This window comes from Alosa sapidissima, chromosome 18 (genome assembly GCF_018492685.1).
Source record: "Alosa sapidissima isolate fAloSap1 chromosome 18, fAloSap1.pri, whole genome shotgun sequence".
NCBI lineage: Eukaryota > Metazoa > Chordata > Actinopteri > Clupeiformes > Clupeidae > Alosa > Alosa sapidissima.
The window spans coordinates 14418963-14434547 of record NC_055974.1 but is presented as its reverse complement, the minus strand read 5'-3'; the positions used below and the strand labels follow the sequence as shown (position 1 = coordinate 14434547).

Sequence of the window (15585 nt, the reverse complement as noted above, 5' to 3'; positions counted from 1 at the left end):
GAATGAGAGTGAAATATCTGAGGAGTGAAATGAGGTGTGAAAGCCTCACCTCCGTGCACCAGGTCTCGCAGAGCATCTTCTCGTGCTGGGCAGACGGGTGCCCCTGCTCCAGGGAGCGGGAAGCCCTGTGGAAGTCAGAGAGATACATGAGTTTCAATAGTCTTCAGCAGCATCGATCACTCAATATTATGCTCAGAATAAACTATTCAATCGAATAAAAGGCGACATCCATACCACTGGACAGTATATGATGTAAAAACAGTAGTCAATATCATACTATTGTGTACATTCAATTTACATTAAAGAAAAAAAACATGTTTTAATTTACAGTTTATAAGACAGACCTTGTGTGCAAGTAGGTGTGTTAGTGTGTGTGTGTGTGTGTGTGTGTGTGTGTGTGTGTGTGTGTGTGTTTACATGCGTCTGCATGTAGATTACCTTGACAAGACGACCACCATGGCATACAGGTCAATGGCACAGTCCGCCACTCTCTTCAACACAAACTGCTCATCTTGGATGCAAAAGAGGGGAAAGTGAGAGGCAATCATGTGGTTAGCCATGACACCACATGACTCATCTTAGGCATAGGTCTGAGCGTTACCACAAGACTGCATATGCAAAACACTGCTTGGCATAATGAGGCCAATCGGTATTAGGACTAGTAATGCGGCCGAGAGTCTTTGTACTTGATATCTAGTGTGTACTGTATGTGTTTAGATTTAGGGTAGCTTTTATGAACTTTCTTAGGAGAAATATGTCTTGGACATTTGCCAGAACACAGGCGTCCCAAATACACATGTACACACACACGCGCATGCATGTGTGTGTGTGTCTGTGTGTGTGTATTCTCTAGTAGGACATGTTTAGGCTCTTACCAATGATCCTCTTGCCATGTTTGAGAAGCAGCTCCTCAACAACAGTGCCAAACTGCTCAATGGCTTTTACGGTCTATGTAACAAAAATTGGAGAGATCATTTTCATCATGTGAAGACAACCCACTATCCAAGAAGTCATCTTTGAAAGGACACTCTTTCAAACCATTTTCAGGAGATAAACCTTACACTAGTCTATCACCTGTGGTCACTGTTAACAAGAAATATTAACCTGCCTTCAGGGTGTTGTGAAATCAAATAAGTGAACTGAAACAGCTCAGTTGGGGCAGCGCATGCGAGAGAGCCATTACACAAAAATACAGACATACTTTAAGGTGAACTGTAAAGGAGCTATATGTAATAATGCCCACTAAAGTTTAAAACAGGTAATATAGTCCAAATTCATAATATTGGAGAGCGAAAGCTTGTCTCTCCCCCAGACTCGAGGCTCTCTCAGGTTGCCAGGTAAATTCAATCCCACATGAACCTAAAGACGAATCGAAGATGAAAGAGCTGTCACAAGCAATCAAGCTCACACGGATTTTTTTTTACATATCTGTCAATGTTAGCTGAGGGTAGGTAACCAAACCCGTTATCCCGGCTGGGATCAAACAGGTCACACAACTCAAATATAAACAGAATTTGCAAGTGCCAATATTAAAATTTACCATGTTTCCTTCATCTCTGATGATTTACTATGGTCATTTTACAATTTATTACAATATATTCCTTTCATACGGTATCTTAAAAAGAGTAATATCAAGGATAGCTACAGTCACGTTACAAAGTTTGCACTACCATGTAGATGAGGAAAATCCAACCATTAAGGACACCAATTTTCTTTGTGAATTAATAATGTATTGTAAATAAATAAATGTTCTTCCTTAAAATACAGGGGGCATAAGTAGGCTATATACACCCCTATGTTAAATTCCCATAGAGGCAGGCAGAGTTTTATTTTTAAATGCCAGTTATTTTATGGATCCAGGGTACTATACATCCTGATAAAGTTCCCTTGGCCTTTGGAATTAAAATAGCCCCACATCATCACATACCTAGAGATTGTAAAATAGCGAGCAGCCTATGATAACTAAATTAAATGCTCAGCGGGCCGGATTAAAGTGCGCCGTCTGGCATCCATGGAGTCCTTAAAGGTTGGATTTTCCCTATTTTTTTTCTTAAATTGGCATTAAGATCAATTTCCAAAAGATGATTTTTTATTCCTTCCTAGCATGGGTGTGCAAATTTTGTAATGTGACTGTATGTTTGTAAAATTTGATCGAACAAGCCACAGCCTCTCACAGCAGAGTCTGGCATAAATTCACTGGGTGAAAATTGTGATTTTCGGCCCCAGCCGTGGTGCAACTGGCTGGGGCACCTGCACCGTACGCCGGTGACCCGGGTTTGATTCCCGCCCCGTGGTCCTTTCAGGATCCCACCCCAACTCTCTCTCCCACTCACTTCCTGTCATTCTCCACTATCCTGTCAATTAAAGGCATAAAAGCCCAAAAAATATACTTTGAAAAAAAAAAAAAAAGAAAAAAAGTATGATTTTCGTCCCCATAAACGCCCGGAGATCTCACTAATTTTCGGCAGTTAATGACAATTTGCAACCTGCGAAGGTCGCGTTTGTCTGTGCCATATATTGTCGGAACCTTACTATGATGTATGTGGAGAGCTCACGGAGTGCTAATGGCTCTAATTAGCATATGAATGCAGCGAAACCGCGCCTGGACAGGCCTGGCTTGAATATCCTTACTCCGTATTGGATGAAACCACTACTTTCAAACAAGAAAAATCACTGGTGATTGGCAGCGAAACCACACCTGGCTTGAATATCCTTACTCAGAATTGGATGAAACAATATTGAAATGTGCCATAAAGCTGAAACTGCTACCCTGGCAGGGGAACAATTAGGTTCTCCAACTTCCTAACCTGAGTGGATTGAGTGTTGCAGTTCCCCAAAATGGACAATGAAAAAACAAAATCAGTTGTGGAACTGCTCTTTAAAGCTTGTTAATCTCACAATGGCAGTCAGGAACGATGGCTCACCAAGTCTCCGCTGTGAGCCAAGTCGGGGTGGACGGTTCCCTGGAGAGTCAGCCCTGTTCCCAGCCCTGCCTTCCTGTAGAGGGAATAGTGGGATGAGATCAGACATAAGTGCTCTCTTTGTAATGTAGCCACAGACATTCTGTAAGCACTCTTTGTAATGTAGCCACAGACATTCTGTAAGCACTCTTTGTAATGTAGCCACAGACATTCTGTAAGCACTCTTTGTAATGTAGCCACAGACATTCTGTAAGCACTCTTTGTAATGTAGCCACAGACATTCTGTAAGCACTCTTTGTAATGTAGCCACAGACATTCTGTAAGCACTCTTTGTAATGTAGCCACAGACATTCTGTAAGCACTCTTTGTAATGTAGCCACAGACATTCTGTAAGCACTCTTTGTAATGTAGCCACAGACATTCTGTAAGCACTCTTTGTAATGTAGCCACAGACATTCTGTAAGCACTCTTTGTAATGTAGCCACAGACATTCTGTAAGCACTCTTTGTAATGTAGCCACAGACATTCTGTAAGCACTCTTTGTAATGTAGCCACAGACATTCTGTAAGCACTCTTTGTAATGTAGCCACAGACATTCTGTAAGCACTCTTTGTAATGTAGCCACAGACATTCTGTAAGCACTCTTTGTAATGTAGCCACAGACATTCTGTAAGCACTCTTTGTAATGTAGCCACAGACATTCTGTAAGCACTCTTTGTAATGTAGCCACAGACATTCTGTAAGCACTCTTTGTAATGTAGCCACAGACATTCTGTAAGCACTCTTTGTAATGTAGCCACAGACATTCTGTAAGCACTCTTTGTAATGTAGCCACAGACATTCTGTAAGCACTCTTTGTAATGTAGCCACAGACATTCTGTAAGCACTCTTTGTAATGTAGCCACAGACATTCTGTAAGCACTCTTTGTAATGTAGCCACAGAAATCCTAAAAGCCTAAGTGCTGAGCTCTGAGCGGAGTGAAAGTGTCTGAATGCTAAAATCTAAACAAAATGAAACACAGCAACAAAATGACTAACAGAGAGAAAGAGAAAGACAAAGGGCCCTAATTTAATTGAGGCGCAACTGGCAAAGGGTTGCATCGAGTATCGAGCATCGAGCAGTCCGCTGCACGTGAACTGAGTGGGTGAGCGCAATGTTTCCACAGGTCACACAAGCTTTAGCTTGACTTTTACTAGCAGATTTTGCTCAGTGCTTTGCTCCTTGAAGCAAAGAGTGGGAGGAAGCAGAGGAACAATTAGTAATAGCCGTATGCTTTGATGTGAACATGTGTCAAAGTGTAGAATTCCGTTCAGAAATGGAGTACCGCGGACATCCTCACCGCTTTGCCCTCTTGGAGACTTCGCCCGTCAGCACGCCAAGATTTCCAAAGGGGTTCTTCAGCGCTTTCTGCAAACTCTTCAGCTGGTTACCGGCATTCTGTCCGACAGGAAATCACACATTACTGCATATTATCAATAATTCTGACACACTTGTTAGGCAATCTTGGAGGTCTGAATAACTGGCAGCACCTGGAAACCGTTGAGAGCCACAAAGAGCCGCAGGATGTCATTAGTACCCTCGAAGATCCGGAAAATTCTCAGGTCCCTCATGACTCGTTCCACACCCGCATCCTGTGCAGGCAGAATGACACCAACATGTCAACATTTCACTAATCACCGATGGACTGTGTGTAAACACGTCTTCACCCCTTGGTCGGCTGACTTATGACTTCTTATAATTTCTTATACTTCTGAACGCAATACACTTGCATCGCCATGGCTGGAATAACTGCTGATCTCAACATCTGTGGACTACCCTGTCCATAGTAGCATAGATATGTAATGATTTTTTGAGCCTAGTTAATGGCCTGAAAGAGTGATTCATTTTGACATAGCGAAGCTGCCACCAAAGACATTTAGCTGTAAATGCATATTCCAGTCTATTGCCGTTTTGGTCCCTGAATTTGATTGAATTTGTTCTTAGATCTTATACATGCATGACACAAAAAGCAGAGGGAAAATAACAACAAACAAACAAATAAATGCAGGGGTCTCATGCAAACACACACACACTGAGAAAGAGAGAGAGACACACACAGAAGAGGAAGTCGCTGCACTACGAGACAAGAGCATCTTTCTCACAACTGAAAATAAATGTGCTGACTCATTTAGCCTCTGGTGCTCACTTCTTCATTGCTGAGGCCATTGATGGGAACTCGGCTGAGAGTGAGGTTTAGTTGTGTGGGCCTTTCTGTGCTGCCTGCAGGGCCCTCGTAAGGAGCCTGGCGGGGGATGCACGCGGTGTGTGCTTGCCCCAGAAGACACCCATTACAAAAATTCATTTTCGGTCCTTTTAGCATGTGAACTTGCAAGACTAGCACAGCGAAACCAAACCAACCAACACCGGGTTTTAATCTCTCACACCATCTTGCAGTGCAGGGCTCACACAATCTTTTAGCCTTACAGGCAGGTATTCTTCACTAATGCGAGAGAAAATCGCAGACACCAAAAACAGCTCCTGTTAATAAGCATGGAGGGGAGTGTCTCCAGGACGCTGGTTTCACTGTTAAGCCTTTATGAGGTGTCGTGGGCCTAACTTAACGAAACATCGGTGAATGAGGGTGCCCACTTGATAACCCCAATGACATGCCGCATACTATATACTGCTGTTGGATGGGCCATTTGTATTGTGCTTGTGACCATTTGTTGGCGGATTTGTGGGTAGTGTGCTTTTTAAAGTTAAACTTGAGCAGGGGCTTCTGAGTGTGTTTTTACCTTGGATTTTGGCACAAGGGATTTTAACATCTAATCCTGTGTATTAATGTAATGCTGAAGCTAGCGTAGGCTAGTGACTGCTGTGAATAGGGCAGCTGAGGGAAAGACCTTGTGACAGCACGGAAAGACGGCTGACAGGAGGAAATAGACCCCGCCGGGGCTACAATGGGTTAGCAGCTCATTGTGGCAGTAGCCCAGGCTTTACTAAGCTATGGGCTGCACCCTACTAAGCTACAGTACAACATAATGAAAAAATACCCCTAGAGTCAGCGAGAGCAGGGGCGGAAGATAACTCACTTGTAATAGACATGGTTACTGACCCTGGAACGAATTTGATTACGAGTAAGGAAAACATGTTTGTGGAAGCCACTAGTTCAGAGAAAACTGAGAAAAAGCTGCAGATGTGTGTGTGTGGTTGGCAGAAGGTTACAAGTCTAAAGGGCCTGAAAATTCATCAAGGGAAAAAGAAGTGCTTGGTAGAGGGAACACAGGGTCCCCGCATTGATAGCTATTTCTTAAGAAATGCATCAAGTCAGTCGGTTGAAGTTCAGCGACAGGAAGAAACCCACAGTTCGCAGGACATCAGTACCCCTGTTGTTGAGGAAAGTTCTAGCACTGAGGCAGAAAGAGAGGCCAGTCGGCCAAGGAGGGAGAAGATTAATGGTCATAGGCCTGGGGTTAGATGGCCAGGCGCAGCAGAATGTAGAATGTGGGAAGATGTTAATAGTGATTTGGTCAGTATCCTGGGTCAGCTCGAGGGGACGGCTGAAAGCAAATTAGAGAAAATGGGAGACATTATTTATAGCTATGGTAAGGAAAGATTTGGGACTATTGAGATAAGGACAAAACGGCAACATGAGGTAGTTAAATCTAGGCGCCAGCAGGAGATAGATAAACTTATCAAGGAGAGGAGGCAGCTTAAGAAGCAGTGGAGAAAAGCTACAGATGATGAGAAGGAAGGTATTGACTGTCTACAGGCAGATGTCAGGGAGCGGTTGGCAGTGCTAAGAAGAGCTGAAAATATTAGGAAAAATAGGAAGAAGAAATCACGAGCTCGACTAGCATTCTATAAAGACCCATTTAAGTTTGTTAAGTCTTTATTCGTAATGCAGAAGAGTAGTAGTCTTTTGGAACCTAAGCAGAAGCTTGAGGAGTATTTAGAGGGAGTGCACAAAGATAGGGAGAGGTTCAGAGAGATGGTACTTCCTGCTGATATCCCACCTATTGGTGAATTAAGTAGCCAATGCGACGATAGTCCACCAAGGTGGAAAGAGGTGCAAGAAGTAATAAAAAGTGCAAGGGCCTCTTCAGCCCCGGGACCTAATGGAGTGCCCTACCGGTTGTATAAGAGTGCACCAGATGTTTTAAGATTTTTATGGCAATTAATGAAGATAGTTTGGAAAAAGCAGAGTATTCCCAAGGCTTGGCGGAGGGCTGGGGGAATATTTATTCCCAAAGAAAAGGACGCAGTGGAGATTAATCAATTTAGGCCAATTAGTCTACTGAATGTTGAAGGGAAGGTTTTCTTCAGTGTGGTGGCACGGAGACTGACAAATTACCTTGAAAGGAATAAACTAATTGATACCACGGTACAAAAAGCTGGAATTCCTGGCTTCTCCGGGTGCTTAGAGCATACCAGCATGATTTGGCACCAAATTCAATTAGCAAAGCGTGAGAAGAGAGACCTGCACGTTGTGTTCTTGGATTTGGCTAATGCTTTTGGGTCTGTGCCGCATAGTCTGTTGTGGGAGGCCTTTGATTATTTCAGAATCCCAGGTAGCATTAAAAGCCTAGTAAAAGCATACTTTCTGGATATTCAATTATGTTTTACTACAGCTGATTACACCACAGGGTGGCAACAACTTGAGATAGGAATCATGGCCGGATGTACCATCTCTCCACTTGCTTTTTCAATGGCAATGGAGGTCATCATTAGGGCCTCAAAATGGGTAGTGGGTGGGGAGAAGTTGCAGGGAGGGCCACGCCTCCCCCCGATTCGGGCTTTCATGGACGACATGACAACCTTGACGTCAACCGTTCCATGCACCAACAGGTTGCTGGGTAAGTTAAATAGTAATCTGCAATGGGCCAGAATGAAGGTGAAACCAAGTAAATCTAGGAGTCTCTCAATTGTTAAAGGGAAGGTAACAGATAAGAAGTTTGCTATAAATAAGGAGGTGATTCCCACAGTTCTGGAGAAACCAGTGAAGAGTCTGGGAAGGTGGTATGATGAAAGTCTTAGTGATAAATCACAGGTTGAAGACTTGAGACAGGTCACTAGGCAAGGTATTGACAAGTCGGGGCTGCCAGGTAAGCTCAAGCTGTGGTGTTTGCAGTTTGGTTTGTTGCCTCGGCTAATGTGGCCATTGACAGTTTATGAAGTTCCTCTGTCAAAGGTAGAGAGGTTGGAAAAAATGATCAACTCCTTTGTCAGAAAATGGCTCGGAGTCCCACGCTGCTTAAGCAGTGTAGCCTTGTATGGGAAGGGTATTGTAGAGTTGCCAATATCTAGTCTGACAGAGGAATTTAAGTGTGCTAAGGCTAGATTGGAATTGATTCTTACTCAGTCCAAGGACCCAGTGGTGAGGAAAGTTGCACCCACAGTTAATGCAGGGAGGAAGTGGAACCCAGAGCAGGCAGTTAAGCAAGCTCAATCAGCATTGAAGCATACAGTAGGGATATAGGGAAGCATATGGGCCATGTGCAGCACGGGCGGGGGGGTCTAGGGGTGGGTGCAAGTAAACCCTTGTGGAGTAAGGCTTCTGCAGGAGAAAAGAGGAAAATGGTAGTGGAGGAAATGCATAGACAGGAGGAGGCTGTAAGATGTACTAAGGCAGTGTCGCAGGCAAAACAAGGGCAGTGGGTGAACTGGGAAGGGGTGGAAAAAAGACGGATTAAATGGAAAGATCTATGGGGCATGGAAGCTGGTAAGATCAGATTTATGTTAGGTGCTACATATGATGTGCTCCCATCTCCCAAGAATTTAAGTCCATGGTTTGGTGAGGATGATAAATGCATACTTTGCTCGTGTGTGGGCAGTCTCCACCATATCCTATCAGGATGCAAGGTAAGTCTCACCCAGGGGCGGTATACGTGGCGTCATAACCAGGTATTGAAATGTGTGGCAGCGGCAATAGAGGATAAAAGGAGAGAAGTCAATTCATTAGCAGCTAGTAAAGGGGTAAGGCAAATTAACTTTGTACGTCAGGGGGATAAACCTTGTTCCGCGAAGGCCAGGTGTAAAACCGGCCAGTTGAAAAATGGGGCGGGCTGGGAAATGAAGGTTGATCTTGGCCAGCAGATGGCGGTACCTCCACATATAGTGAGTACTAAGCTACGACCCGACGTAATTCTATGGTCGGATTCAGAGAAGATAGTTTACTTCATTGAACTCACTGTTCCTTGGGAAGACAGAGTGGAAGTGGCCAATGAGCTGAAGAGAGCTAAATACACTGAGATAGCAGAGGAGGCAACTAAGCGAGGTTGGAGTGCACGATTAAGGCCTATTGAAATCGGTGCACGTGGGTTTGTGGCCAGATCTGCTATTGGCTTGCTGTCTGAATTGGGCATTGGTGGTCGAAGTCTAAGGCAGGTGGTTAGTAACATGTCTTTAGCAGCAGAACGGGCAAGCGAATGGTTGTGGGTAAGGAGAAATTACCCTTCCTGGGGCGCAAGCTAAGGTAAGCTAACTGGCTCATTTGTTTTGTGTTTGTGATGGACTGTGCCTAGGTTGATGGTAGGGATGGGCAGAACGAGGCTTTGTGAAACAACGAATGTGTCGAGGTTTCGAAACAATCCGACACACGTAACTCCATGGTGACATCTAGTGGCCAGTTTTGCTAACATCACATTTTGACCGTGAAGCACAACTGCTTCAGACGAAGAATATAAATAGCCAACATGGAACGCAAGATTTCGTCCACAGCCACGTGGTTCAGTGGTTAACACACTTGCATTCGGCCGGAGCGGCCGGTGTTCGACTCCCTGCTGGTGCTTAGAAATTTCAGACTAGTATATGCGTTCAGTAACTAGAACATTTTTATATCTGCCAGTTAGATGTTTTGTTATTTCAGTTTCATAGTACATTATCCTTTGGAATATGCTGGAGAGGAAAATGCTACAATGGTTTTAAAAATGTAGGCTATGCTTATGGCCCAGGGTTTTTTTTGGGAACATGTTGTAGGGAAATAAAGGATACATGTGAAGCAGGTTAGACTAATCAGGTACAACATGGGAAAAATAAACAACACATTTTTTGTATGTCAACATACATTTTTATTTAGGAATAACAGTTGTTCTGCCGTCTTGGCATTTAATCTGTTTCTTGTTTTTGAATAAACCTCCCCAGCCTTGGAAAAAATTCTTTCACAAGGCACACTTGTTGATGGCATGCACAAATATTTTTTTGCCATCACAGTTAGGTTTGGATAAACCACTCTCCTCTCCTGCCAGTATTTCAAAGGGTCAGCTGTTCTTGAAATAAAGGCATCAGTCATATATTTTGTTTACTTCTGCTACTATCTAAATATTAACGTCACTAGACTATATCTATCTAAACTATCGCTTACTGTCTGTCTCTAGCCTGTCAATTAATCTATATCACTAACCTATCAATCACAAGAATGCACTATAAATCGCTATATCTCTATATGTCTCTATGTCGCTATATCTCTTAAAATCTCTCTCCTCACAAAAAAACCACAAAGATAGGATGTGTTTGAATGACTTTTAAGCATTCTGGGACTTTGTCATTTAGATCAAACAGGTGTTTACTCGGGTAATTGGCTCGCGCGGCAAGTGTGCCACCTGTCCAAACCAAATTGAAACACCACGAAGCCTCACTAAGCCATGGTCACGTGACATGGGCGTTTTGAACCACACTTCGAAACACTGTTCGAAACACTTGCGTTTCGGAAGCTCGACACTGTTTCGAAACGTCAGCTTCGAGCGTCACATCCCTAGTTGATGGTACTTGGCTAAGGTTTTTTATGGTTTATGGTTCAGTCCGCATCAACGGGACGGACCAACCTAGCCAACTTAGACCATGCCTAGGTTGGTTAAGGGTATTTGGATGTTTGTTGTGGTAATATGGTGGCAGCATGGGGCGTAAGCTAACTGGCTAATTTGTTTTGTGTTTGTGATGGGGCCTAAGCTAACTGGCTAAGCTAACTGGCTAATTTGTTTTGTGTTTGGGATGGGCTGTGCCTAGGTTGATGGTTGGTTGGCCAGGGTTTTTTATGGCGATGGTTCAGTCCACATCAACGGGACGGACCAACCTAGCCAACCTTGACCATGCCTGGGCTGGTTAAGAGTATTTTGTGGTACTGGATATTTCAATGTGGTAATATGGTGGCAGCATGGAGGGGAGTGTCTCCAGGACGCTGGTTTCACTGTTAAGCCTTCATGAGGTGTCGTGGGCCTAACTTAACGAAACATCGGTGAATGAGGGTGCCCACTTGATAACCCCAATGACATGCCGCATACTATATACTGCTGTTGGATGGGCCATTTGTATTGTGCTTGTGACCATTTGTTGGCGGATTTATGGGTAGTGTGCTTTTTAAAGTTAAACTTGAGCAGGGGCTTCTGAGTGTGTTTTTACCTTGGATTTTGGCACAAGGGATTTTAACATCTAATCCTGTGTATTAATGTAATAATGTGCATAGTGTTGCTCTTCTTCAGACTGCTTTTATGTTTTTAGATTTGATATTTTTTCCCGACTCCGCACCCAACACATACTGTCTTGGTGATGTGTATGTCCTCCCTTCAGTTTTATTCTTCATTAATCATCATAAATATCATTATGTATCTTACTAAAGTCTATTTCACTAATCTAGTAAACTCTTACTCTTCTGTCCCTAAGCTCACAGAAGGAGAAAAGGGATAAAATATAGCAAATCTATTCTACTTTTTTAGTTTCAAAATTTAAGATGAGGCTCTTTTGTTGCCTTCGGCATTATTTTCAAATGCCAGATGTGTTTACGCCACGTTGACATTTAATTATTACCTTTTTGACTTTGAACTTTAACCAGTATATCATGCTAACCCAGCTCCTTAACTCATTGAATGCCAAGCTGTTTTCGGAAGCTTTGTCCTAGAGTGCCAGCAATCTAGACCATTGTTGATGATTTTTGTACAACCACAGCATATTCTGTGTTATAGCTATGAACACATACAATGGCTCGTTTAAAAGGTGAGACTTTAAGCTCTCAGTGGGTGCAAACCGTGTATTTCTACACGCCTCTGTTCCTGAGAAATCCCAAGCTAAACAGTGGCTACTTTTCATAAAAATCGCTGTTTTTTTCTAGAAATGAAGATATAACGTCTTTCATGAAATATTAAGTATTGCCTGTAAACTTTCCGGGAAGTGATCAGCGAGACCTGGCGAGACTGCCACCTAGTGATAGACCCACGAAAATGGCCTGGTTTTGAGATGACGTGCATGCGTCACTGATTCGACCCAAAGCGGCAACCGAGTTATGATAAAATGTCCAGATTGTGCATTTTCGATCGTCATATATTTCATTTCCATTCATCACAGAGTTCCCAAAATCACATATAAGGTGTGTTAGAGTGTCTAGTTTCGTAATTAAAAAAAAAAAGCTAAAAACTTAATATTACGTTTTTGGCACTCAACGCATGAGAAGGAAAAACTTAATATTAAGTTTTTGGCACTCAATGAGTTAACCACTACACTACCACCGCCCCCGTGGTTTTCAAGTGCACGGTCACAACCCGATTAGAACCTCTTCTATTAACACCTACACCCTCTAAAAGACAAACCATCATGATGAACCTCTAGCGATTTAGCGAGCCCTATGGCAGGCTTTGAAATAGGGTTTCTTCACTTCCTCCATCATGCAAGGGACTTTTGGAAATATGACTGTGTGCGAGTGATCAGTCACTTTCTCAACATAGCATTTCATTTAGTAAGAGGTAAGTAAGTGGCTGCAGACCAAGAAGAATGAACCCACCCATAAATTACAAAGGGGTCTTTTGTGATTCATTATGCTTGTCTGTTCTGTAGTTCATGTGCTTGTCTAACTTAAGTCCTAAAACAAGATAGATGTTTTTTAAGTATATTTTGGGGCTTTTTGCCTTCATTCATAGGACAATGAAGAGTGACAGGAAGTGAGTGGGAGAGAGAGATGGGGTGGAATCGGGAAACGACCGTGGGATGGATTTGAACCCGTGGTCCCGTGGGTGCTTGGAGCCAAATATGGTACGGACGCCGCAGCTGCTTGTGCCACAGCGCCCAGCGGCACAGGGCTGAACAATTGCTGATGTCATCAGTATATTGCAAAATAAAACCAGTGTTTTTGGGCACCAGTTGTGCAATACCATGAAGAGTTGATCACCCACCTTCATGAAGCCCATTCCTCCCATGATCTGAATACACTCATCAGTCACAGTCCAAGCAGCCTCCTGCAACACACACAAACAAACACACACACACACACACACACACACACACACACACACACACACACACACACACACACACAATACGAGGAACTGCAATCACATCAGACAATTCCTTAAAACAGCTCTTACCAATTAGTGCCTTATTACAGTACCACCAAAACTCTATTTTACTCTTCTGTCCCTAAGCTCACAGAGGGAAAAGGGATAACATACAACACATCTATTTTATGGCTTAAGTAATTTTTTTTTCCTTCAAAATTTAACGAGGCAATTTTGTTGCCTTTGGCAGTAATTTTTAAATGCTAGATGTGTTTACGCCACGGTACCATTTTATTATTACATTTTTGACCAGTATAACATGCATATATAAAAATTATTAAACTGCATGTATTTGTATGATAAGGAACATATGGAAATCTATCAGTTCAAACATTTGCAACTGCAACCAAACCAAACACACAACTACAGTACTCTCCAGAATTATTGGCACCTCTGCTAAAGTGGACTAAAAACCTGTATCATACTAGCCTGGCTAACGTCATACCCTCATCTCAAATGAGACGGGGTCTGGGAACTAGGCATTCATTTTCTCGTATTTGAAACGTGGTTTACGAATGCCCAGAGCCGTTTATTGGGCGCTACGATTGTCTATCAAATGCGTCTGTACGTGGCTCATAACGGCTACGGTGTGTCGTCATCGTCTTACTGCCCTCCCTCCGTTTTGTGATTGGTCCCCTAACTGAGGCGAAAATTTGCTCCATGGTATCCAGGCTGCCTAGCAGCGTGAATTAAATCGCACGCGCAAGGTGGCATGGGAAAACCCAGGCTAGTATCATACATAATCTGTTGGTGATTTATTGTAATCTCACAATGAAAAAAAATAGGAAAAATCCAACCTTGAAGGGAAGCAAATTTATCACGTCGCTCACAATTGGCACCCCTGCTTGTAACACCTTCTTAAGCCTCCCTTTGCCAATAAAACAGCTTGTAACATTCTCTTATGACACCCCATAAAGTTGGAGAATACAAAGCAAGGGATTTAAGGCTGTTCGTCTTTACCAAATCTCCCCAGATCGTCCAGATTCCTAGGTCCACACTTCTGCATTCTCTTCTTTGACTAACCCCACTGTTTTTTTTATGGAGTTTAGATCAGGGGACTTGATTGGTGCAAATGAATAAGTCCAACAGTGCAACAGTGCAAGAATAAAATCTAGAGACCAGCATAAAATAAATATGGACATACAGTAAGAGAGAAGGCAAGGTAATATATATTTTTTTTTTAAAAACTATAGAAAAACTATATACCGTAAAACTTAAAATAATCGTCGAGTCCCTAAGAGATGCCTGTCTCTTTTAAACGCCTGGCGTGGCTACAGGTTTGGGTTAAAGGCCGGTCTCCAGTAGAGACCTGGTCTGTTTTTTAGTTTCGGGTTGTATTTAATCTTCTAAAACCCGTCAGATCGTCTTTTTAAAGATTCGCAATGACACAAAGCCGTTACAGAAAGGAGGTTACAGCAGTGTGAATTAGATGTTGCACGTCGTTACAAGCCGTCGCAAAGCATTCACATGTCTGGTCACAGTTGTAAGGTTTTAAAATGTTGCATCAAGTTGCTGCTCATCTCGTTGCGAATCTTGGGTGTGATTTGGGCTTAAGTATGGCGCAGACTGCGCACGACATATGATTAGATGGCATTAAAAGACTGCAGTGGGGAAAAGCTAGAGTTCCAAATTGTATAACTTTTTTTCCAATATGAACTATGCCTATATGTCCGACTTCGTCATCGTTCAATTCATCCCTTGTGTTTAAAATTTGCGGATAGGCCGATGGTAAGCTTGTTTTTATGCTGGCAACAAAACCAGAACGGTTCGCAAACGTTATTCTTTATTCTAAATGCCATGGCGATAAAGAGAAAGAAGTCAGAAAAGGAATATACCCTAGACTAGGCTATATCAGAGCCCGTCCACGGACATTCTCTGGCTATATAAACTGAAATAGGTTAATGATGTAAAGTTGAGTGCGCTTCTATGGGACTGGTGTGTGCGTGCACAGTTTTTATTGATGAGTCGGAGTGGCAAGTGCTGCGCATAGTTGCAGTGGAATGTGGCTGCCCAGGCCATTATAAAACGTCTCACTCTTAGACCTACTCATACACGGCGGTGAAATGGCGTATTTAGCTGTCTAAATTCAAATCATATGCTGGGGGAGAAATCGTCGGACACCAATGATTATTTATTACCAATTATTATTCAGCACCCCTGGTCAAAAATATGTTCCCGTGCGCCTGGAAGTAGGCTATGATTTGAATGTAGACTGTTGTCAAATTTGGCAAATACAAAACGGGAGAAACATATGGTTCATGCTCTCTCATGCTGTTTCATTGGTGCCGAAAAGGAGGGAGAATTAAACATTAAGCACGTTCCACTTTTGCATAAATAATTCCTGAACGGTTTTGGTCAGGGCTGA

General features: G+C 42.9%; 1 protein-coding gene across 2 annotated transcripts in view; it reads right to left on the bottom strand.

The window, feature by feature from the left end:
• acadvl (acyl-CoA dehydrogenase very long chain) overlaps positions 1-15585 on the bottom strand; it is a 58513-nt gene that overhangs the window by 1804 nt on the left and 41124 nt on the right. For both annotated transcript variants that reach the window (XM_042070526.1, XM_042070527.1), the window contains 7 exons: positions 13059-13121; positions 4452-4553; positions 4262-4359; positions 2925-2997; positions 876-948; positions 439-511; positions 50-125 (listed from right to left, as the gene is read on the bottom strand). In XM_042070526.1, coding sequence (XP_041926460.1) covers positions 50-125; positions 439-511; positions 876-948; positions 2925-2997; positions 4262-4359; positions 4452-4553; positions 13059-13121 — 558 coding nt within the window. The remainder of the gene's footprint in view (positions 1-49; positions 126-438; positions 512-875; positions 949-2924; positions 2998-4261; positions 4360-4451; positions 4554-13058; positions 13122-15585) is intronic.